The sequence below is a fragment of the Lonchura striata genome, chromosome 11, assembly GCF_050655825.1.
Source record: "Lonchura striata isolate lonStrDom1 chromosome 11, ASM5065582v1, whole genome shotgun sequence".
Taxonomy (NCBI): Eukaryota; Metazoa; Chordata; class Aves; order Passeriformes; family Estrildidae; genus Lonchura; species Lonchura striata.
The window spans coordinates 5923675-5948564 of record NC_140713.1 but is presented as its reverse complement, the minus strand read 5'-3'; the positions used below and the strand labels follow the sequence as shown (position 1 = coordinate 5948564).

Below are 24890 nucleotides of genomic sequence, written 5' to 3'. Positions count from 1 at the left end.
GTCTGGGATTTGACAATCTAAGCAGGGGAGAGGCCCTTTCCTTTTTTTCAAAAGAATGCTGGGATTTTATTTGAAATTTAAACTCTTGCAAACAAAAGGTGGCATCGTATGTTGGAGGCCTATGAAGGTGGAGTACAGGATGTGTATTGTTTTCTCCCTTTACATAGGTTCTTTCAGGAAGGAGTATTCAGAGTCTGTGAACAAATTCTAATAAAATATTATCATCAGGTAGGCAGACATAGCAAGATATGAACAAACACTTTAAAGAGATTAGGAGATTCGATTTCAAGTAATTTTGATGTGGAAAAAGCATAAAAATGATTTTAACTATAGTTTAAATTATAATTTTAAATAAATTATTTTCAAATTAATAATTGGAAACCATTCTCTAGTTTAAGTTCCTATACTAATTCATGTCTGTACACCAAAACTGAGCTTTTCAGTGCGAATTAACCATGGCTACAAAGTCAGCATTCATTCTGGCTCTCCATCTCCTCGCTCTGTGCCGGGGAGGCAGATGGTAGTTAACTATTTTTCCTCCCAGTTTCGGTGCCCAGCTCTTGCTCTCACAAAAGCACACTCTGGTGTAATGCAAGCACCATCTCCCTCCTGCGCTGTTCCCAGGCTCTGCGCTGTGCCACCTCTCCCGGAGGAGCAGCCCCTGCCCCGCCTGCACCTCTGGCTGCCGCAGGCTGCCCAGCTGTGCTGCAGCCCCGGCAAGCACAGCACTGCAGCGTTCTGACATGCCTGCAGCCCAAGGTGAAGTCCAGACTCTCCTCTGCAGCTTACCTCAACCTGACACCATGTCGAAGTGAAAAACTTCATTTTCTTCCCTGGGACTTCGGCCTGTAGCAGCCGTGGCACAAAGGGAACACCTCTGTACCTGGTGGGTGCTCCTCTGCTGCGTCCAACCCTGCATCCTGCACTGCACCCCGCTGCTGCATCCAACCCTGCATCCTGCCCTGCATCCCTCCTCTGCTGCATCCTGCACTGCACCCCGCTGCTGCATCCAACCCTGCATCCTGCCCTGCACCCCTCCTCTGCTGCATCCTGCACTGCACCCCTCCTCTGCTGCATCCTGCTCTGCACCCCTCTGCTGCATCCAACCCTGCATCCTGCACTGCACCCCTCCTCTGCTGCATCCTGCTCTGCACCCCTCTGCTGCGTCCAACCCTGCATCCTGCACTGCACCCCGCTGCTGCATCCAACCCTGCATCCTGCCCTGCACCCCTCCTCTGCTGCATCCTGCACTGCACCCCTCTGCTGCATCCAACCCTGCATCCTGCCCTGCACCCCTCCTCTGCTGCATCCTGCACTGCACCCCTCTGCTGCATCCAACCCTGCATCCTGCCCTGCACCCCTCCTCTGCTGCATCCTGCACTGCACCCCGCTGCTGCATCCAACCCTGCATCCTGCCCTGCACCCCTCCTCTGCTGCATCCTGCACTGCACCCCTCTGCTGCATCCAACCCTGCATCCTGCCCTGCATCCCTCCTGTGCTGCATCCTGCCCTGCACCCCTCCTCTGCTGCATCCTGCACTGCACCCCTCTGCTGCATCCAACCCTGCATCCTGCCCTGCATCCCTCCTGTGCTGCATCCTGCCCTGCACCCCTCCTCTGCTGCATCCTGCACTGCACCCCTCTGCTGCATCCAACCCTGCATCCTGCCCTGCACCCCTCCTCTGCTGCATCCTGCACTGCACCCCTCTGCTGCATCCTGCCCTGCATCCTGCCCTGCACCCCTCCTCTGCTGCATCCTGCCCTGCACCCCTCCTCTGCTGCATCCTGCACTGCACCCCTCCTCTGCTGCATCCTGCCCTGCACCCCTCCTCTGCTGCATCCTGCACTGCACCCCTCTGCTGCATCCAACCCTGCATCCTGCCCTGCATCCCTCCTCTGCTGCATCCTGCCCTGCATCCCTCCTCTGCTGCATCCTGCACTGCACCCCTCCTCTGCTGCATCCTGCACTGCATCCCTCCTCTGCTGCATCCTGCACTGCACTCCTCTGCTGCATCCAACCCCTGCATCCTGCACTGCACACCTCTGTGGGACTTGGCCCACACAGCCCCCAGCAGGTGCTGAGGACACGGAGGGCACATTTCTGAGGTGTGGAGGGCACATTTCTGAGCTATGCAGGGCACATTTCTGCCCCAACGTGGCTGCATGCCTCCAGCAGGATTATGCAGATAGATAGCTAATATCTTTTGTTACCTTGCTGGAAAACCCCACCTTTCTTGGCAGGGCATCCATAATCTCCTGTGCCATGTTTACTCTAGTGTGGAATTCTCTCTTCCTTTCTGTCTCCTCCTACTCTTCGGTCAGGTTATTTAACTGAAAGGTTGCTTAAAGCTGCAGGGACAAGAAGCTTTCTGACCTCTGGCACTCTGGCAAGGCATTCCTGTGCAGACTGTATTATAAACTTAGCAGATACTTTCAAGCTTCCATATAATTTGCTAAAGTTTAAATTGGCAGATGTTTCCTTTCTCTCCCACTTACGTATTTATTCTATCCTATACCACCCATCAATTTCAGGGTTAACACATAAATTATTTCCACAGAGCTCTAACAGAAGAACTTATGCTGAAAAAAGGTTTGCAAAAACATAAGCCAAGTATATATTTAAAATCAGAAATACAACTACCTTCATTGAACTAACAGCTACTTTGGGTCTATATATTAACATATGTGTTAAAATATCTTAACAAGCCAGCAATTGGCAACACAAGAAATGTAAAATAAAGCTCCAAGTGTTTAAACAAATTGTTTGAAAACAATTTAATGTTTTTTCCCCCCCTGCACAGGGCTTGGTTTACAAATACAAAAATCCCCCACCAAACCATGAGATGCCTCCCCAGCACTCAACAAGCTGGGAGGGCAGGGGGTATAGCTCTTCCCCCAAGGTAGCTTCCACTGTGGGAAGCTTTCACCATTCCATCATAGCCTCTTGTTCATTATCAGCAAAGAATTCCAAATTTCCAGCTGCTGCCTGTAAGCCAGGACTTAAAAGAGTACTTGTGTTATCACACTGTGCCAGGGTCCAAGTGCCAGCCCATTCCATGGCAGAGTAAATCCATCCCCAAGGTGCAGCCCACTCCAGCCCAAGCCCTCCAGGCAGGACACAGCCTCCAGGGGGTGGCTCTCATTCAGCCTCCAGCAAGAGCCACCAGGATGTCAGCAACAAGGATCCATCTATCCTGGCATCCTGGCTCCAGATCTGGCCAAAAGTGGAAGTTCACTGGGAAGGAGCACTGCAAACAGGGCTCACACAGCTGCAGTGTTCCCAAGAATAACCTCTGAGCCTCCAGCAGCCAGCACTTAAGGCCTTCCTGTACCACAGGTTGCATCATAACTATTATGTTTAATAGCCTCCCTGGACCAATTCTTCTCAAATTTGTCTAATTTCTCTATGAGATCATTTATATTTTTGGCCTCCATACTGTCCCACAATTTCACTGTGCATTGTATAAAATGTTCCCTTTTCTTGTTTTGAACCTCTGCTGATCTCAAGCTTCTGTAGCATCCTAAAAACACAGCAGCCTCTGCAGTCATCACCACCAGACTAAATAGCTCTGTAAGTCAAAGTCTGAAACTTCAGCTGCACCTGGGTATGAATGGGATGCAAACTGGTGTTTGTATCTAGCAGCATTCTAAGACTCCGCTCGGGTCTCCTTGCACAACACAGGTGTGGGGACACACAAATGGAGCAGAATACCTGAATCAAAGTTCACACTGTGTGATCTGCCTGAGGGAAACAGAAAAAACATCCTGAGTTCTGCACCGTCCCAAGTTCCTGAGCAGTCTTTGTGAGGGGTGAGCTGCTGAGAAACACAACAGGAGGCAATTCCTATGGAAATACATCCAAAAGAAGATGCTACTGTATTCCAATGAAACTAAAGGAAGAAAAGAAGGAAGAAGAAAAAATATGTTTGGTACTCAGTGTCATGTGGACATTCAGAGCAGGGCAGGAACCCACTGGAGGCTCCACCTGACAACCAGCAAACACTGGGTGAGGTTGTTGGACTGAGGGTACTGCAGACCCCTCACCATTGCTACCAGGTTCTTTCCTGCAAGTCATTATTCTCCATTCGAATTCAGCTTCAACTGAAAGTCCCAGCTTAGCCAGGCTCTGAAGCAGATGAAGAGAAATCTGAACAAGAGCTGGAAGAGCAGGCAGGTTGCTGAATGTCATCTTCGCATGGAGCAAGCTGCAGCGTCACCTCTCCTAGCATACAGAAAAGTTTACTGAACAAAAGGAGTGGACACAGCCCAGTCCTGTGGCAACATGCAGGAGAGCCTCAAGGGAGATGAGCAATTTCCCTAAACTCTCTCCTGCTGTTGTCTCACAACAAGAATGGATTTGCAGAGTTCGAGGTAGCACCGTGTGATTCAGCACCAGTGTGAGCAGCATCAAAGGGCAGCCCCTCCACAGCCAGCAGGGCTTGTGTTGAGTCATGTCCAGAGTGCTCAGCAGCCAGCACCAACGGCACCCCGTGCTGGTGAAATCAAGCTCACAGTGCACAATTCTCCTCCCCTTGAGATAAATCTTTGCAATAAAGTGAGATTGTCAAGAGCCACAGTGCCTAGAAATGACATCTCGAACAACAGCTGTAACCTTTTTCTTCATGGGACAATGGAAGAATGTGTCAGGGAGTGGTCCTCGGGTCCAGAAGCACAAAGAAAACTTAGAGAGGATAGTACACAGTGAAAAAAAAAAAGTTCAGAATGACAAAGTATTAAAGCATCTGCTAGTTTTGAAGGACATTCTTTGGGTTTAGATTATTTAGCTGTAAATTTGAAAGACCTGCACAGAGAACAACCCTCCTGTTGCCCACACTGGTGAACAATTACACTGATGTTAATAATGGAACAAAAACCTCACTAGGGCCTTAGATATGTGTTTTAGACAATATTCCAATATTCTTTGCTGTAAACAAAACACAACTAAAAATCATAGTACTCAATCACTGAAATGGCCTGGGGTTTGCTCAGCCAATTTGACAACTAATCAAAGATCAGCCCTCCTTGGCTTGCCCTTGATATTTTGTGCTGGACCACAGCTTCCTGCAACAGGTCACATTAGTACTAAAACCACAAGCAGCTCCCAAGCTGGAGGGCTGAATAGGTACAGCTCCTGATAGTACACTCACTTCTTTTGGCACTCAGGTACAATAAGGATATTGTTCCTTTAATGCTTAGCTTTCCTTTTAAGAAGTATGTGAGATTTCAGCCAATTCTCCACAACGATTAGGTCAGGATGAATGTACTTAACTCAGGATTCAGCTGGAAAGAGCCCAAGTAGATGCAATCAATTTTCTGCTAAATCCACTTCCTTCCTCTCTCTACCCAGCATGAGACATCAGCTCTCCACTACAGCCACTGGTGACTAAGGCACTGCAAACCTCTGCCTTCAGCCATGCTCCTATCAAAGCTGGTTACTCCTGATTTCCCCTGGTTTTTGGGTTTTGCATATCCTGTTCACTTGCCCAATATTTGGGTTAGGGGGAGAAGGCCCTAGAGGCAAATATGAAGACGCAGCTATACAGCAAACCACAAACATCAAAAGTTCCCGTGACCCCAAAGTTAATCACTTGCAACTGCACAGGATCAGCTACAGAACTGCACTGGGAACAGACTTTTCCCCTTTGTGCAAATTTTGAAACCTCTTTGAGGTTTTAATGTGCAGGTACTATATGGTCTGCCAGCTTCTGTGCTGCCATCTCTGCATGTGAACCAAATTATCTTCACCACCATCACCCAAACCCCAGAGGACTTGAGCGAGAGCAGCCACGGCCCCTGTCTGTGAGGCAGCCTCACGCAGCAGGGCCCGGAACAGCACACTGTAACAACAGAGATGATTTGCTACTTGAATCTAAACAGGGTAATAAAAAACAACATCCCTTCAAAAACAAGGCTTACAAAACATGATCTCTGGCTCTCACCTACATATTTTCTTAAGAGATTAAGTAGATGATTTCCAGCCTTATTTTCCCAAGTGCATATGTTCTGCTTTGTTAAATAACTCATGGAATCAGCAAAACAAGTTCTGGTGGCTGTGTGTTCTTCAGGCTTTCTTCCCTTAGTCCAAGGGACTTCCCCCAGTGCTCTTCTACCACTAAAAGATGTTTGCACATGCATTCCAATACACATACCTTTATATATTTAAAAATCATTTACATCCACACGTGAAGTATTTTCTTCCTGCACCCTAAAGGATCATCTTGTCTGGGGAGCCTGCACTCTGCTTGGGAGACTGCTGCTCTAGAGACCACTGCACTGTTAATACTGATTCAGCAAAAACTGTTTCCATGGGCCTGAATCTACATTGCTCTGGTTCCTAAGATCAGTAAGCCACTGACTCACTCAATAAAGTTATTTGCATTACTTTCAGGAAAAATTTTGCAGGCAATGCAGTTGGAAGAATGACAGTGCAGAGTACCCAGGCAGCCAGGGGAGTTGTGTGACTGAGGTCCTGTGACTATACCTAATTTAATGTCAGGACATAGCACATTTGTGTTTTAGAGCACACTGACAGACAACTGCTGAGATGTAACAGTGCGTAATCAAAAATGACTGCTAAAAGACTGCTTTTAAATATGCATTAAATTAGACACCTTTCACTCTGCACAGGCACAGCTAAAAGAGCTGGAAGGTAATGGTGGCTGTGTGCTGGGACAGAGTCACCACACCAGCAGAGCCAGCCCTGCTGGCTGGACTCAGAGACACTGCTGATGCTAAGTTCTTCTTACAGAAGATACTTTTAAAGTGTCTTTCCTCCAATTCCCTCCTGTTTCTTGCCTGGCTCATCATTCACTTTTACTACCACTACCCCAAACACAGTGCAAGTCCACAGGTGTTTGGTAAACAAATAGTTAATGCTGCAAGGTAGGACATTTCTTTTAGGTAAGAAAACCTAACCTTTTCTTTAGGTAAGAAAAAATCAGCCTGAGGGCTGGTGGAGAGGAGGAGAAAGCACCAAGCTTATGGGGGCATCCTGAGCAGGGAGCACTGCTGGAAGCTGTGGTGGTTGCCTGCCTGCCTGCCTGGCCCAGGCTGGGCTGCAGGAGCCAGGGGTGGCTGGGGCAGGGATGGGACACAGGGAGCAGCAGGGATGGATGGCAGGGCCAGGGCTGGGACACAGGGAGCAGCAGGGATGGATGGCAGGGCAGGGCCAGGGCTGAGCCACAGCTGAGAAACAGGAACAGCACATGAGGAATTGCACAGGGCCCCAAACAGGAACAGGAAGGAACACAGGGTTTGTGCACCCATAGAAGGAGCCTGTGGGGACAATAAGAACAGGACAGTGCCCAAAGCAGCGAGGGACCCCATCACCAAGCACCCAGCACTGCTGTGCCACTGGCCCCCCATGGCATGAACGGGTAGAGGAGAGAGAGGGTCTCTGTCAGACCTGAAAGCTGGTCCTCCAGGCCTGCCCCCAACACCACAAGGCAGAAAGCACTCATGGGGGATTTTGGGAATGGCTTTACAGGGCCCTAGTTACTTCAGAAGCAATGGAGCTTACCTTGGGGTGTTTTAAACTCCTTTGCAAAGGCCATGATGGATGACAGACTCCCAGGCACCCTCCTGCCCCAAAGTGCCTCTCCCAAACAGCACGAGGCGTCCAGAGCATTTGGAAAACCACTGGGCAGAAGATGCTTTGAGAGGAGCAACAGCTCCTGGCTCACAGGCTGCCAGGCCTCTCCAAGCATGTCACACACAAACACACTGAAGCTACATCTTCACCTGTCACTCAGCTTTGTGGGACACATGACAGAGACTGAAATGCTCTTTGCCACTTCAGTGTAAAGGATGGGTTATTCATTGCCCAGGAACAGCCCTTTTGTGGGTGAAATGCTGAAGCCCCTGAGCACCCACCACCCCAAAACAATGGTAGAATGTTACTCTAGACCATGACTACAGGACACAACCTGTTCTCAAGTCCCCAGTGTCTGTGAGAAAGGGAGTGAGAGGCCCAAGTGTCCAGCAAACACTCAAAGCCATTTCCAGAGGAACCTCAACACCATTCCCTCCTCACTCCTTGCATGCCCTGAGCCTGCAGGGATGTTTTGGACAAGTGAGAAACACAGAACCACACCTGAAGTTATTACACTCCTGCTCTCTCCACTTCTTGAAGAAAGGAATCCTCTTTAATATGAAGTCAGGAGAGCAGGCAAGCCCTCACAAGAGGGTGGGTCAGCAAGAAGGGGCTGTTCAGGGGACAACCCAGCACTGATTTCCAGCACAGCACCAGGAGCACAGCACACAGTCTCTGCTCCATCAGACACTGGGAACAGAGGGAGCCACTGATCCCTATAAAGGGAGGGGCACTGGATAAGGAGGGACTGGGTGCTGACTGCTGGTGAGGCCACGGCAGGCTCTGCTCCAGGTCTCCTTTCAGAAAGCATTCACTGCACCTAACTCAAGACTGTGGGATCACGTTTGCAAGTGTGGCAGTAGCCCATTTTTACTGTGTCAGCTCAGTGCAGGGCATCCACATGTAGGGTTCACGCTGGTAAAATAATAGAAATTTCAAAAAAACCCACATAAAATAATTCCTTACTGTTTCTGGGATGGTGCTCACAGTCAAAGCCATATGGCAAAATTACATGGTTTTTATACAGCTACAGGGAAGAGACTCACCTGGGACAAACCACAGGATTACTGTCAGTGTGATGGGAGCAAGCTCCTGCTGCCCAGCTCAGAGCTCACACTGCCCTCCATGAACTCAAGACTACCCCAACACTAACTGAAACTGGATTTGGCCATGAGTGATGATAAATCTAGAAAGTCCCAGAAGTTTTGGTCAAAGTCAGGATTTTCAGGAAATGAGATATTTATTGGAAGCAAGGGAGAAAAATAGCTTTCTGGCCAAGATTGAATTTACTGAGTTTCTTCCTGTTCTGTGTTTCAAGGGAGTGAGGCAGCAAGGGGTGGTTGGAAAAAAAGAGCTCTTCATTACCTGGGTTAAAATGAACTAAAATTTTCTGAGAAGTCCAAGGAGAGGAGGAAACATCCACTGCTGGTAAATAACTTTGACCTGCAGAAGTGAATTTACCAGAACCAAGCTGGTCAGTCTGGAACAGTAAGTTTATAAGCAGGCAAAGCATTCAGGTCATGTCAAATACCAGGGGTTACCAAAGCACTTTCCTTGGTGCCCAAGGCCAGCCCACTGCCACTATAATCGGCCAATCCTCCTGAGTCCTCTCATTTAAATGAGAAAAATTTATGGTTGTTTATGTAGGCTTCATGCCAAGCCTGTTTCTCTGATAAGCTTCTCTGGTGCATTTGTGTCTCACATCCGATTTAGAGCCCTCTGAATACTGGAGACAGCATTCCTTGGATACTGAAAATAAATTAAAAACACAACACTGGGCTTGGACAGAGGAATGGGAACACTTTTGACGTGGCCCAGGCACTACGGACTCTTGGGAGCAGTGCTGGGAAAGCAGGCTTTTTAAAATCTTGCATTAGTCCATTTATTTAATGATATATAATCCTCAAACTGGTCCCCCATAAACTGTAAATACGCATTATTTGAGCAAGTAATTAGTTTCAGTAGCATGCGGTAGCAGCTGTATGGTTTGGCTGCCAGACACTGCAAGTGTTTCCTCCAGCAAATGCATCTATTTGTGATATAACAATAATTACTGAAAGATTTACAAAGCTTCTCACTTCTGCAGTGCTTTGACCTCAGGATCTCCACATAATTTCAGCATGTTGAAAGCAGCACAGTATCACCCAGGTGAGGGAGGTGAGAAGGATTTCCACACGGGCCAAGCCAGACGGGTGAAGTGATCTGTCCAAGAGGACAAGGAAGCCTTTTCAAGTGGAGCAAAACCCTGTCTCTGCCTCACTGGGCTGATCCACCCCTTGGTGACCACCAGCCTACCAATCCTCCCAGCTAAGAATTTTTCCTCTGTCGTTTGCCAATATCCTCTGCCAGAAGAAAGCCTCAAACACAGAGTGCTGAAGCCTGCTGCAACTGCATATTTTATAAGTGTGAAGACAAACTTCAGCAAAACAAAACAAAACAAAACAAAAAACAATTCTTTGTTTTGTTTTGTACATGACAAGATTCTTATGGGAAAGAGCTTTTCTAGACCCACAAGAAGTCAAAGCATCCTTAAGGTGAAGAGTAGCAGAGGAAACCTTTGATCTGTAAAATGAACTTGCAAGGTAAAACCCAGGCTGCTTTCTGGTGAGAACTTTAATGTGTTTTCAGGCCATACAGACAACTCTCCCTGGAAAGAAGCAGGTAACAAGAATCAAGAATTAAGGATGAGATTGTAACCCAGCCTGGACAGCGGGTGTACCTGAGGAGCAAAGGCAGAGCTCTCCTGTCAGACAGCACGGGAAGTGAAGGCAACAGAAGCAGCAAATGCCAGATTTCCTGATCATGCTGTGTGCCCTGCTAAGAGCTCCAGTCCTTGTTAGGCTGGGCCTGCAGAGCTGGACTGAGAGCTGGCCTGGCAGGAGGGGAGAGGTCCTGTCCCTGCACTGCCACCAGGGAACGACAGCAACAAGTCCAAGACTAGAAACAGCAGGAAAACATGTAACAGGAATAAGAATAGAAAACTATTTTGAAGTTTGGAAAAGGAGGTTTGCTGGTGAGGAAGGGCAGACTGAAGTTTCCATGGCTGCAAAGTGGTATAATCCTGCCTCCTTGATATGGGGATGATGAGCAGTCCTTAGACACTGGGAATTCCAAGAAAAGCCAAAGATATGCATAACAAAACAGGAAATTACCAGGGTACAGCAAGATTTCAAATGGTGCCAGAGCAGTTCACTATTTTCTGGAGAAAAAGGTACTGACACGCAGTTAAGACCTTGACTAAAGTCATCCATTGTGCCTGTCTGAGATGGAAAACAAAAGATGTAAAATAGTAAGAAAGTTTGAATTACACATCAGAGCAAATGCAGGCAGAAAGAAGAAAAAGACAACACATGGGGAATGGAGAACTTCCCACATGGTGCCTCAGAGACAAAAACTGAATTTCAATCCTTCCAACACACCAGGAAAACAATCAGGCAATGGTGGCCCACAGACCACACTTTGGTCAGTCCAGAGCACCAATGGTGAAATCAACTCCAGGGCAAGGCAAAGGTGCAGAGTCATCCAAATGCCAGGAGAAGATCCAGGTGATACATGGCTTTAGGATGGGCTAACACACAGGAGCCTGGGTGTGTTTATACACATGGACAGGTTTTGTATGAGGATAAAATGTACTGAGACAGGCACCAGAAAAGAAACCACCAGTTGGTTGTGGGCAGAACGGATTGCCTAAGTGCTGAAGGACAAAACTGATTAACTGCATGTGTGGACATGGAATTGACTTTTTACTGAAGAACTGATGATGACCTGTATTACATAAGAAATTATTTCAGAGTTTAGTTTGAACATTTAGTTTTCAGATGAGTAAAAATGAAGGAAACCACTAAAGCATTTTTTGCACTTGACAATATACGTAGGGACAACATACAGGAGAAACAGTTCAACAGAACTACAGGAAACCAACCCTGTGTTTCTCCTTTAATTCATTCTTTTCTCCACTTTTTACTTCCACCTGTTTTTTGGTAACAATTAAAGATTACAGAACCTGGAAATGGCAAACAGAAACATCTGCTGACAATGTCAGTGACTTGCCTGTGCTCTGTTCTGGATTATCTGGATTTCTTCCCTTTTGAGAGATGAACTGGACAGCAGCCCAAGGGAATCTCTTTTTTGTAGAAACTGAGGTGTGTTCAAGAACATTCTAAATGGGTACAGGGGAAGGTAAGAAAGGAAAAAAAAAAACAAGTAGAAGGGAAGACTGAACACCCAAAAGATGCGGGTTTCAGAGAGGATCATTGAGACCTGCAGATAAAAGATGACAATAAGGAAATGGGGATATTTGACCAGATCTTATTACTCTAGACAACAGGTGACATTTCAGACCCACAAAACTATGCAAAGAAGTGATTAGGTTCTCTGGAGTTTTTACAGAAATAAAAAACAGAGAGAAAAACCTTGTTAATTGAGTGTATTTTTTGTACTCTGTGTGTTTTCCAGCCCTTGAAAGGATCACAGGTGCCATCAGTGAATGGTTCCACATTATGAGTACAAAAATGCTCTGGAAGGAATACATCTATGGTCAGTCAATGAACACAGAATAAAGTTTCCATCATGAGTTGCCAGGCAACCCACAGCCATTAAAAGCCATGTATTTCATCCTGGAGTAATTAATAGCAGAATGCAATTATAGCCTTTCAAGGAAACAAGGAGACAGAGACAAACCACCAGCCAACTATTGATCACATGTCCTCTGATCATCAGAAATAGAGAAGCATTTCCCAGTTCCCTGTCAGCCAGGTACTGATCCCACCACCTGTCCCTGAGGCTGAGCCTCCAACTCTATCACTGCTGCTAAAACAGCTCTCAGAGCAGACTGGCACTGTACCAAGAGACACACTCCCCCAACCAAAAAAGCTTTAAGCACAAGCATCTTTGATATCTGCGAGATCCCCATAGAAGTAAAGCAATTAGATGAACCACCCCTAAACAAAACAGGTTCTCTCCTAGAGCTGAACTAAATTTAAATTAGTTGCAGAATTGAAACCATCGAATGACATGGTATTTACAGCATAGTCTGTAGAAGGGACCCAGCAATGGACTGCTTTATTTCCAGCCTAGCACACAGATCAGTGCCCTGCTGGGCCAGAGCTATCCGGGACAACAGACAGCAATGCAGAGAAATACAAAATGCCTTCTAAAATGTAAAACTCAATGACATAAATTTTAAATAAAGGAGAGTTTCCTGTGTCTATCCCATCTCCCATTTCTGATGACCCTTTTCCATCCCACTGTTTTTGTTCTAAAAGCCTGGGATATTATCAGACTAACCATAGATCAAGATAAAACATTTTTCTAGCAATCAGTACCCAAAGGTACTTGGGCTCTTACATAGGCTGGTATCCAAATTTGACCTTTAATTAAAATTAAGATTACATTCCTTTGCTGAGACTCAGTCAAGGCTCAGAGTCTTGCACAGGGCACTCCAGTGGTGTGAAGCCAGCTGCCATCTCTGCCATGCAGTGCCCCTTTCTACAGCGAGCACCTTCCTTTCCTGAGCCCTGCATCGTCGCCCTGATTCTTAAGATTTTCTAAAGCCTTCTGAGTTTACATTCTGTTAGAAAATTTTCTCACACAACTTTCTGTAAGCAACCTATTGTTTTACATTCCTTCATAAGGGTAGAGAAACTTGATGTACTAGTAGTTTGTCCAATGTCTTTGGAAAAGTAGCACATTCACTCTCCAATCCACCGTCACCTTTAGAAAAGTATAAATGCTAAAGTCAAAAAATAAACACTATTTTTCACCTTGCAAATAGCAGTAACTCGCGTTGTACTTTCACGTGTCCTATAGCAACACTGCACTGGGGCTGGGCTGGGCTGGCTGCACACAGACTGGAACTGGCTTCATCCATCTGTGCTGCTGGGTGCGAGATGGGAAGATGGGGCTGAGCACAGGCTGTAACTCATCCCAGAGACGCAGGGTGACTCGGGCAGCGCTGTGCCCGGGATGGTCTCAGTGACACGTCTGCAGCGGCCGAGCCAGCGGCACAGACACCAAATCCCCCGCCAGCCAAGCTCGCGCCTCGCACAGCGCCCAGCTCTTCCCGGGAATCCCATCTGCAGGGACTGCCCCACGCACTGCGGGACCTGCTGCCAGCTCCAGCCACGGCCTGGAAACCACCAACAAACGGGCACAGGCTCCATTCCGCAGCCACGGCCGGAGCCCTGCACGAGCGAGGGCAGGTCTGAGCTGAGGGACTTCCCACAGCACAGCACCGAGCACCCTCAGCCTGGCCCTGAGCACTGAGCACCCTGAGCTTGGCCCTCAGCACCCTCAGCCTGGCCCTGAGCACCCTCAGCCTGGCCCTGAGCACCCTCAGCTTGGCCCCGAGCACCGACCACCCTGAGTTTGGCTCCTCAGCACCCTCAGCCTGGCCCTGAGCACCCTCAGCCTGGCCCTGAGCACCGAGCACCCTCAGCTTGGCCCTGAGCCCTGAGCACCCTCAGCTTGGCCCCTCAGCACCCTCAGCTTGGCCCTGAGCACTGAACACCCTCAGCTTGGCCCTGAGCACCCTGAGTTTGGCTCCTCAGCACCCTCAGCTTGGCCCTGAGCACCCTCAGCATTGCCCTGAGCACGGCTATCAGCCAGTCTCTCTGGCAGGACTGCAGAGCAGAAATCCCAGCGTCTCAGCCTGCTCCAGGAACAACATGTGGCCAGGAAATGGCCGGGAACAGCCCCCAAGGACTCAAACTGCCCAGCAGCCTGCCACTGCACAGCCCTCAGAGCAATGCCCACCAGCCCCTCTCCTCCAGCTTCTCTTGGGTTTCCTCAATGCCCAGAAGTGTTGCACAAAGTGGCTGCAGAAAGATGAACAGATACTGAAGCTGCAGCTAAGTCAGTGAAAAGTCAGCCATGAGGCACTAAGGGTGAGCCACTGACATAAACACACACATTTGTACCACTGTGATTACCAACTCTAACACTGGTGGACACACACTGTAGAGCTCACAGATTTGACACTGAATTTGTTTTATTTTATGGGAAAGTCACATTTACAGACAACTTAATTTGCAGCTACAAAGCAAATACTGGCAGTGTGCAATTTGGATGCAATGACTCATGTCAAACTTATAAATACACTGTGGGACTGAACAAATACGAATTGAAAATTAACCTTCCATTGGGAATTTGGGTATTTAAAAACCTCACCAACTGCTGTAAATATACACCAAAGGGACACAGCTTCCTTAAGATGTTCTGTGCCTTACTGCCACCAAGAGCAAACAAAGGTTCAACTTAGGGCAGCAAATATGCAGAAGACCAATTCCAGTGTCACAAGGAACTTCTCTGGGACATGAGCAACCTTCTATTAATAGACATCTACACCCAGTAGCACTGAGTGGCCTCAGACAGAAGTGAAAAGGCAGGTTGTGGTCATGAACTGACTCCCTTTTCCCATCAGCTGAGGGCACAGGCTGGTTCAGAAATGCTCTTCATACCCTCAGGGTAATAATAAAAGCACTCCCACTGTGATTGTCCCTTGGACCTTTGAAACCAGCAGCTCTGTCAGCCCTCCCTGGGATCCCCTCAGAGACCTGGATGAGCTTGTGAAGGCTGAAGAAAGGCTGCAGCACTGCCCATCATCACCTAAACACCTTTACCAGCTGACCCTCAAAACTGAAGTGCTGTCTGACCCCTGTGAGTGCTCTGGGCTGCCCACAGCCATCAGGTGAGAGCTGCATCCCTTTGGATGCTACAGTTTGCTTTAAGCTTCTGGTTCATCTTGTCATAATTTTCTGTGCCTTAAAACCAGCAGCAAAAGCTCCAACTAAAGATGAACGGCATGCTCAAGCATTTGCTTTCACAGAGGAGAGCAGAACATGTTCCTGGTTTTTCTGGTGAAATACATCTCAGCTTTGAGAGTAGAGCCTTCCAACCCTTAGCTCTGCAAAGCTCATTCCCTGAGCAAAGCTCATTCCCTCTCACCCTCTGAGTTACAAACAGCAAACTGATACTCCTCATTGTAAAGATTCATCTTACTGTAGTTTCTGCCATCATTGCCACTGGATTAAAATTTTCAGCCTGAAAAGACACTGTGGATGACATTATGATCTGCAAACTGAAGGCACCTGGGAAATTCTCTTCTTTAACGAATATCAACCAGTCCACTAATTCCTGCAACTGTTCACCTGCATGTAGATCACACACGCAGTCTGGCATTACAGCAATTATTCTTCAAGAAATCCTGTCATGCTCTGAAATACTATCAAGAGGAATTAGATGATGAGATGTTCAGGCAGTTATTTTTCAGCTCTTCTCTTCCATAAGCAAAATCTGCAACTCAACTCCTGCCAAAGCCAAGATTTCATACTTAACAGAAGGGACAGATTAAGTTGTTGCCTGAAATAATATCTGTTATTTAAAATTCAGCAAAGCAGTTACAATACAACTAATATACATAAATGCAATTACATACAACTAATATAGCATATTTAAATACATCTAAGTGCTTTGCTGAAACAAGGCTAAAAGATATTCTGTTGGTGTCAGGGCTTAGACAGAATCTACATTAAAAAACCATCCTAACAAGATCCAGTTGTTTCTTCTAAGAGATTGTGAATAAAGATCTACATTTAAATACTTGATCTCAGGAAATCAGATCACTTCTACCTTACCCGAAGAGAATTTTTTGACCTCTGAAAAAAAGCTATCTGAGGAGCATGGCTTTATGCAGAATGTTGTAGGAGTTCACAGAGATGTGGCAAAAATCTACTGACAGAGCAAAGATCTGAGATGCTGAGCTTGCTCAGTTATGAGAGCAAGGCTCAGGCATCCAGTGCCCATGGAACACATTTGAGAGGCAGAACACATAAAATGTGTTCAGTAAGTCATCTATTCTTCCTTTCCATTTTAATTCTAATCTCAGTTTACTGTGGAATCTCCTTTTTTGGGGAGATCCTGTAAAAGTCTGAATCAATATATTACTGGGAGTTTTTCCCAACGTTGCCAGAACCTCAGAAAACAATTGAGAGATTTACCATCTGAGACATTTTACCAAAATGTCTAGAGGGGACAGAAATCTCCTGTTTATTTACTGTGTACCTGAAACACTTTCTCATCTTTCCACATTCATGTCCTCAAAGAGGACACCACCCTCACTGCAGGAGACCCCTGTAACCCCCATTCCATCCTTACACCTCTATTGGAAAGGCTGGAGCCTCCACAGAGGTGCCCACAGCTGAGAGTCTGGTTTTGGGTTTCCTCTTAATTACAAGCAACACAACACCCCCAGCAATGATGTGATAAACCAATGGTGGTGAAGCCTCAGTTGTTAGCTTTTATATTTTTCAGATTCTGTACTGCTTTAGCCTGTAACTGTGAGCTTCATATTAGGGGATAGTAAACTCTGCACAGAGCAGGGAGACAAAACAATTCCTTCTCTAGCTGGGGACCAAGGATAGATGATCCCAATCTCAGGCCAAGAGAATAAACAATACGGGCTGAAGAGAGAAAATCAAGAAGGATGGGACTTCATGGGCTGGAGCTGTAATTGGACAATGAACTCCAATATGCAAAAAGTGAGAGACCCTGTGACCAGTCGTGCATTTTGTGACCATTTTGGGTTCACCAGGGGTGTAGCCCTGGCTGGGCTCTTGTGCTGCCCAGGGTGCATCCATTGAGGCCTTCTAAAAAATCCCTACTTTATTCTTGAGCTTCATCCAGCCTCTGTTCTGGTCAGCCTCTCAAGGCATCAGTCTGAGTGGGAAAGGAGCACTGGGAGCTCCTGGGAAGGCATAGGAGGGCTCCTGGCACACACTGCTGTCTTCAACCAGGACACCCTGACAGATGGCACCTGGCACTGAAACTGAAGATAAACTCAAAGAAGTGCCTAAGAAAGGGCTCTGACTCAGGCAGAATTTCCACTTCTCTGCACAACTGCACTTGTCTTTGCTGAGTTGAAAACACTCACTGCCAAGTGATGAAATGAGGCCTTGGAGGCCCCATCATTCATCATCACATTTCAGCCTGAGTGGTCTCCAAACCACAACTTTTCCCAAGGGTTTGAAATATTATTTTATTTATATTTTAATTGTAGCTGGTTAAGTATCAAGCTCTTATCTAAATCAGATATTTTCAGGTGCAGAAGTATTTTTTTTGGTTATTGCCTTTTATTTTCTACAACCATTTTATTGAAAGTAAAACTGAAAACTGCTGGAGGTGAGCTCAGATCATTCTTATTTGAGGGGAAAAAAGGCGATCTTGTGTTTTAATTCTCACATTTCTAATTTGCACTGGGGGCTGGCATGGCCAGGTTTTGGTGCTGGTGGCTCTGTGAGAAGCTGCCAGAAGCTTCCCCTGTGTCCAGCAGAGCCAATTCCAACCAGCTCCAGGACAGACCCACCCCTGGCCAAGGTTGGGCCCAGCACTGACAGTGGCAGCACCTCTGGGAACACTTGGGAAGGGGGAGGAAATCCCCCTGGAATTGCAGCTGGTGGGAGCAGGGAGGATTTGTGAGAGGAGCAGCTCTGCAAAGCCCCAGGGCAGGGCAGGAGGGGCAGGAGCTGCTCCAGGTGCTGGAGCTGAGGTTCCCCGAGCCCGGGGAGCAGCCCAGGGAGAGGCAGCTGAGCCCCCCAGCCCTGGGCTCCAGGATGGATCAGGGATCCTTTCCCCCCAGCCCTGGGCTCCAGGATGGATCAGGGATCCTTTCCCCCCAGCCCTGGGCTCCAGGATGGATCAGGGATCCTTTCCCCCCCAGCCCTGGGCTCCAGGATGGATCAGGGATCCTTTCCACCCCCCAGCCCTGGGCTCCAGGATGGATCAGGGATCCTTTCCCTCCAGCCCTGGGCTCCAGGATGGATCAGGGATCCTTTCCCCCCCAGCAGGCCTGGGCTCCAGGATGGATCAGGGATCCTTTTCCCCTGAGCTCTGGGCTCCAGGATGGATCAGGGATCCTTTCCCCCTGAGCTCTGGGCTCCAGGATGGATCAGGGATCCTTTTCCCCCCAGCCCCTGGAGGCCCCACACGGGAGCAGGGGGTGCCTGAAGGAGCTGTGACCCCAGGAACTCCAGCCTGGAGCAGCTCCTGGCAGGACCTGTGGCCCCGTGGAGAGAGGAGCCCAAGCTGGAACAGGTTTGCTGGCAGGAGCTGTGACCCCACAGGGGACCTGGGCTGTAGCAGCTCCTGAAGGACTGACTGCACCCATGGGAAGGACCAGGATGGAGCAGCTCCTGAAGGACTGACTGCACCCATGGGAAGGACCAGGATGGAGCAGCTCCTGAAGGACTGACTGCACCCATGGGAAGGACCAGGATGGAGCAGCTCAAGGAGCTCACTGTCTCCTGTGGGAAGGACCCCACACTGGAGCACTGGAAGATGTGGGGAGCCCTTCCCCTGAGGAGGAAGGAGCAGCAGAGACAACCTGGGGTGAGCTGAGCACAGCCCCCATTCCCCATCCCCCTGCACCACTTGGGGGAGAGGTGCAGAAAGCTGGGAGTAAAATGAAACCCAGGAAAAAAGAAGAGTGAGGAGAAGCTGTTTTAAGATTTAGTTTTTATTTGCCATTATCCTACTCTGATTTGGTTGTTAATAGATTTTTTGTTTTGCTGTGTCAGTAACTGGTGAGGGAGCTCTCCTGCCCTTATCCCTTATGCCTTTCCTTACTCCTTATCTCTCCTCTCCCCATCCAGCTGAGGAGGGCAGGGATAGAGTGGCTTTGGTGAGCACCTGGTGTCCAGCCAGGGCCAACCACCACATAAACACACACAGGAACTACAGCACAGACACTGGTTTAGGCAGAGAGAACCAATGGGCTTCTCTACTCTCCTGTCATAGGCTCAGAAGGAGCACCAGTGTGTGCTGTGACCCCTCATCTAACAAAGATCCTTAATGATCACCCAGTTACCGAAAGCTTGGCTCAACTTAAAACATTCTCCAAAGGGACGTTTGGTCTCAATTTGAAAACAATAAAGAATAGAGGATCTGCCACTTCTCTTGCAGTTAATCATCCTCATTGCAGAAAAACTGTCTTTGATTTCTATTTGAAGTGTGTAATTTCAGCCTCCAGGAAAGATTTCTCTTGTGTTTGTCTCTAGTACATATGAGACCACTTTCTAATGCTGTTTTATGGTTCATGTACTTACAAGCTCCAGACACGTGACCCTCACATAATTTCAGATACCCAAAATACACTGAGCTCTCATGATTAGCTTTTCTCCAGCCTTTAATCATCTATTTAAGTTCTTCTGGGCCCTCTCTGGTTACTCTCATCCATTTAAAGGTGGGCACCAAACCTACAGCTCAGGATTCTCACATGGGTCCCAGCAATGTCACAAAATGAACTCCCTGGTCACAAACTGCAGTCCTGTAAGAAGTCTCCATTTGGCTGCTTGCTCATGAGCTCCTGCAAAGCCTTTTCAGCACCATTGTCAAGGATGCAGCTCCCACAGACAGGATCTGCATGCCCTGGTCCCAGGGTCTGGCACTCTGGGTTTTCCATGGGTTGCGCAGCCCAGAATACAGTGAGAAATGAAAGAGTTAATGCAACACCCTCCTCCCAGCTGGCTCATGTTGATCCTGTTTCAGAGCTGAGCTGAGAGAAGAGCTCTGCTCTGGACTCAGCCTAGAGCTGAGCTTTGGTCAGGTGTTTCAGCTGCCCTGGGGCAGTGCAGCCCCAGCAGGACACAGCCCCTCTCCAGTGCCAAACGCTGTACCAGAGGCTGCAAGCAGAAGGAAACCCAAGCCCTTCCCACTGTGAACTGTCCTGGTGGGCTCTCCAGCCCACAGCAGCACAGTGAGAGGCTCAGAAGACAACCTAGAGCAGCTCCCTGTGCGTGGGGTGACTCACGGGAAGCTGCCTGAATCACCAAATTCCAGGGCACTGAAGGGTGGGGCAAACAAGGCTTCAAGTGGACATGTCTCAAGTTGCCCCATGGTAGATGAGCACTGGCCACACAAGTCTCCAGAACAGTCAGAAAAGCTTGTTATGTGTTTAAATAATTGAGTTGTGTTTCTGTTTTGATGTTAAAATACACTTTTTGTCCCTTACACATTTTTGTAGGGAACAGTGACCTGCATACAGAACCCCATGGTAGCAAACATGGAGCCTGAGTACTTGAAAACAAAACTTCTGCCCCAGAGAGGAAGCTGGAATTCACCCATGCAGTTAGGTTAGGTTAATGCTGTGGATAGACATTATCTGATATCCTGTTTTGTAATCCTTTGCTGAGCAGGATGCTGTTCACTTTGGGAGCCAGTAAAACAGCAAATTCACTGTCAGACCTGAGCAAATCCCTGAGGGTCTGAGATGAGTTCAACCCTGCAGTTGGTAACGGTCCAGAGTAATTTAGAAAAGTCCCTAAATTCTACATTCAGGTTGAAGGTTTCTTTAAACCAATATTTATCAGTACAAATCTCAGGAGAAAAGGCAACACCTCCTCTCAGAAGTGAACTTTACAATCTTCTTCTGATTATCAACTGATTTGGTTCTATGCCAGTAATATTTTACTCTTTTTCTAATCCTTAATTAATCCTTTTTGGAAACAATCTGTGTTCAGCACATTCTGCTCAGAATAAATCTTTTGCTGTGTATCTGTATCATAACAAGATCTTCAATATCCAGGCAAATATTTTCATATATAAGGAACCTCACTAGATGTGCACATAAAACAAGAAAAATCACCTGACTCCTGAAAATTGAGCTCTCATGCTTCCCTTGAGCTTGGTGGGAATTTGTGAGCTCTCAGCAGTTACAGACAAGACACTGAGGAGATCTCCAACTCAAGTTCACAATGCCTGATTTAAGGCACACTTCTGAAAATGCTGCCCTGAATTTTCCATTTCCCCTGGTAAAGTCAGGACTTCCCCAAATCACACACAAAAACATTTCTTTCAGATTAAAAGGAAAACCTAAAAAGGTCGTGAGAACAGCATGGAGGAAACACTGATTTATCATCTAGTTTTCCCCACAAAAATAAAATCCTGTAATTGCATAAGACATTTCAACACAGAGTTGCTATTTGTTCTCGTCATATTCAACCATAAGTGAACAATTTTTGAGTACTGTGCATACACAGAAATGACAAATACACGCCTGACTAGACTTGCATTTGCAAATAGAAAGTGACAAAAATATGGTTTTGGCCAAACAAATTTTACCTTTTTTTTTCCATAAAAATGATACATGCACATTACAGTTCCATAAACACAAGTGATTTAAAGCATATAGTGCTTCTAACAGCCAGGTTGAAGCCATTTTGTAAATGCAGCCCTTCGAACAACCAAACACTACTTTTCTGGGCTGCTGCTTAGGAAAACATCATTGAGCACTTACAGATGGCAAATAAAAAACAACTTTTGAAGCTGGAGCCTTGCGTGGGAATTGTGCCTGGGGAAGCAGGCAGGATGAGGTCTCAGCACACTGGCTGCTAAGGGAAGCCACAGAACAAGGGCATGGCAGATGTGACTTACCACAGGAGCAGCACGTGAAGCAGTTGGTATGATAGAGGTTGCCCATTGCTTGGCAAGCTTGGCTCGCTCCATACACACCTTTTCCACATTTTATACAAATACCTACAAAGCAGAAAGAGAATCAAAGTTAAAATCCTCCACAGCTCCTCAAAACAGCTCCAGGCCATTGATTCACAACACTCAGGATACCCCCACCATTGATACCCTAAATCAATGTGCTCCTCACCCTGAATAGATTCAAGTACCCAAGAGTGCAGCAGGCGGCTGCAGGGAAACAAATGCATGGAAATCAACCCAAAATTAAGGGGGGCCAAGCCTCTGCTGGTGTTTCAATGCAGGGAGACTGAGGCTGGCTACAGACACAAACCCAGAGGATGCAGGTGCAGCCAGAAAGGACAGAGAAATCCACACACTCTCTGCAAATGACTCTGCCAGCCCAAGAAATAATTGAGTGAGACCTTCACAACAAAGTGCTCCACCACATGACACTCAACAACCACTGATAAAACAACAACTCAGTCCGAGCCCAAAAGATTTCTCCTTGGCTCTCTCCACAAACACAACATCAAGCACGTTTGTCTGCAGTGAAAGCCACTGGGAAAATGGATCTGTCAATCACATCTAGGAATTGTTTAATTCCCCATGAACAGAAGATGTACAACCTGGCACCTTACACACCGAACAGCAAAGCCTCTGCCTTGCTGCTGGTCTCAGGGAGAAATTCAGGCTGGCAGGTGTGCTTCAGTGGGCTCAGAAATGCACCTTCAGGGCCCACGCCTGCTCCTGGGGATGCCAGGGGTGACTCCCATGGAGCCCTCAGGAAACCAAAGCACCAGGAGGCAGCAAGTCAGTGGTCAGCTCTACACATGGCAAACTCACAGGGAGGTCATGATTTCAGTAAGCTCTACAAAGGGGGTTTTTGGGGGATGGTTTGGTTTTGGGGAGTATTTAAACCTATTTCGTCAAAGTTTTGGGGTTTTTTTGGTTTTTATTTTTGAGAGTCTTTTGCCTGTGCATTTATTTCTACCTATGCGTAACCTCTCTAAATTCAAACCAAGGAAGGGAATTAATTCAAGGGTCACTTTGGTTTTGTATCCCTATGAAGAAGAATTTAAACTCGGGGGAATCCATGTCCTCCTGTCACACAATTGGGACTGCTGATTTTTAAGTTTCTCTGAGATGTCCACAGGTCTCTATTCAATCCTAGCAGGACAATCCACCAACACAAGGCTGGTGATATTTTTTAAATACTAAAGTACTACAGTAGAAAATAAAAATGAATTTTTTTTTGCAACTCTAAACAAACTGCTCTGTTCCTTGTGTTGTTTGAGGCTCTGTTTCCAGAAGTGCACACACAAGCTTGGCATTAATCATTGGCAGCAACAAAACTGTTAATACACCTAAGGACTCAGGAACTACAGAACTACAAAACCAGGCTTATATCTCCCAGAATTCTCCACTGCTGCGCACATTCTATGTAAGTACATGCAAAATAAAAAATGCAAGTTTTATGGGGGAACATCAACATATCATGAACAGGTGTCCCTCTCTTGTCTTGGGAGACATTTTTCCATGAGCTTCTACAGTGTGAGAGCTTCCACAGGCTGCAGTCCTTCAGGAGCTGCTCCAGCCTGGTCCTTCCCATGGGTGCAGTCAGTCCTTCAGGAGCTGCTCCAGCCTGGTCCTTCCCATGGGTGCAGTCAGTCCTTCAGGAGCTGCTCCAGCCCAGGTCCCCTGTGGGGTCACAGCTCCTGCCAGCAAACCTGTTCCAGCTTGGGCTCCTCTCTCCACGGGGCCACAGGTCCTGCCAGGAGCTGCTCCAGGCTGGAGTTCCTGGGGTCACAGCTCCTTCAGGCACCCCCTGCTCCCGTGTGGGGCCTCCAGGGGCTGGGGGGAAAAGGATCCCTGATCCATCCTGGAGCCCAGGGCTGGGGGGAAAGGATCCCTGATCCATCCTGGAGCCCAGGGCTGGGGGGGAAAGGATCCCTGATCCATCCTGGAGCCCAGGGCTGGGGGGGAAAGGATCCCTGATCCATCCTGGAGCCCAGGGCTGGGGGGAAAGGATCCCTGATCCATCCTGGAGCCCAGGGCTGGGGGGAAAGGATCCCTGATCCATCCTGGAGCCCAGGGCTGGGGGGAAAGGATCCCTGATCCATCCTGGAGCCCAGGGCTGGGGGGCTCAGCTGCCTCTCCCTGGGCTGCTCCCAGGCCCGGGGAACCTCAGCTCCAGCCCCTGGAGCAGCTCCTGCCCCTCCTGCCCTGCCCTGGGGCTTTGCAGAGCTGCTCCTCTCACAAATTCTCCCTGCTCCCACCAGCTGCAATTCCAGGGGGATTTCCTCCCCCTTCCCAAGTGTTCCCAGAGGTGCTGCCACTGTCAGTGCTGGGCCCAACCTTGGCCAGGGGTGGGTCTGTCCTGGAGCTGGTTGGAATTGGCTCTGCTGGACACAGGGAAGCTTCTGGCAGGTTCTCACAGAGCCACCAGCACCAAACCTGCCCATGCCAGCCCCCAGTGCAACACACCCTTTCTAAAACGGAACTGCTTCAGTTCAGAGCAGCATCAACACAGCCATCAGCATGAGCTGTGGACTGTGATCACATTAACTGGGATACTGGCAAGTTTTAAAAAAGTAGTCTGCCTGTACTACAAATTCCAGTACTGAAATGGAAAGACTGTTCTTTAAATCACAGGGTTTATTGATGTTTATACCTTTAACTCCCTCATTTCATGTCATGAAGGGAGATTAGCTTTTCACTCAGGTAGCTCAACATTCTGGCACAAAGTTGCTATTTGAGACTATTTGTCAAATCAAATTATAAATATCAAAACCCAATATATCCATTAGTATTTTTTAAAATCTTAAACCTGATCTCAGTTA

General features: G+C 47.7%; 1 protein-coding gene across 1 annotated transcript in view; it reads right to left on the bottom strand.

The window, feature by feature from the left end:
* Positions 1 to 24890, bottom strand: part of WTIP (WT1 interacting protein) — an 85492-nt gene that overhangs the window by 33177 nt on the left and 27425 nt on the right. Inside the window, exon 2 of the mRNA XM_021536706.4 lies at positions 22015 to 22116. Within this exon, the coding sequence (XP_021392381.3) occupies positions 22015 to 22116 (102 nt within the window). The remainder of the gene's footprint in view (positions 1 to 22014; positions 22117 to 24890) is intronic.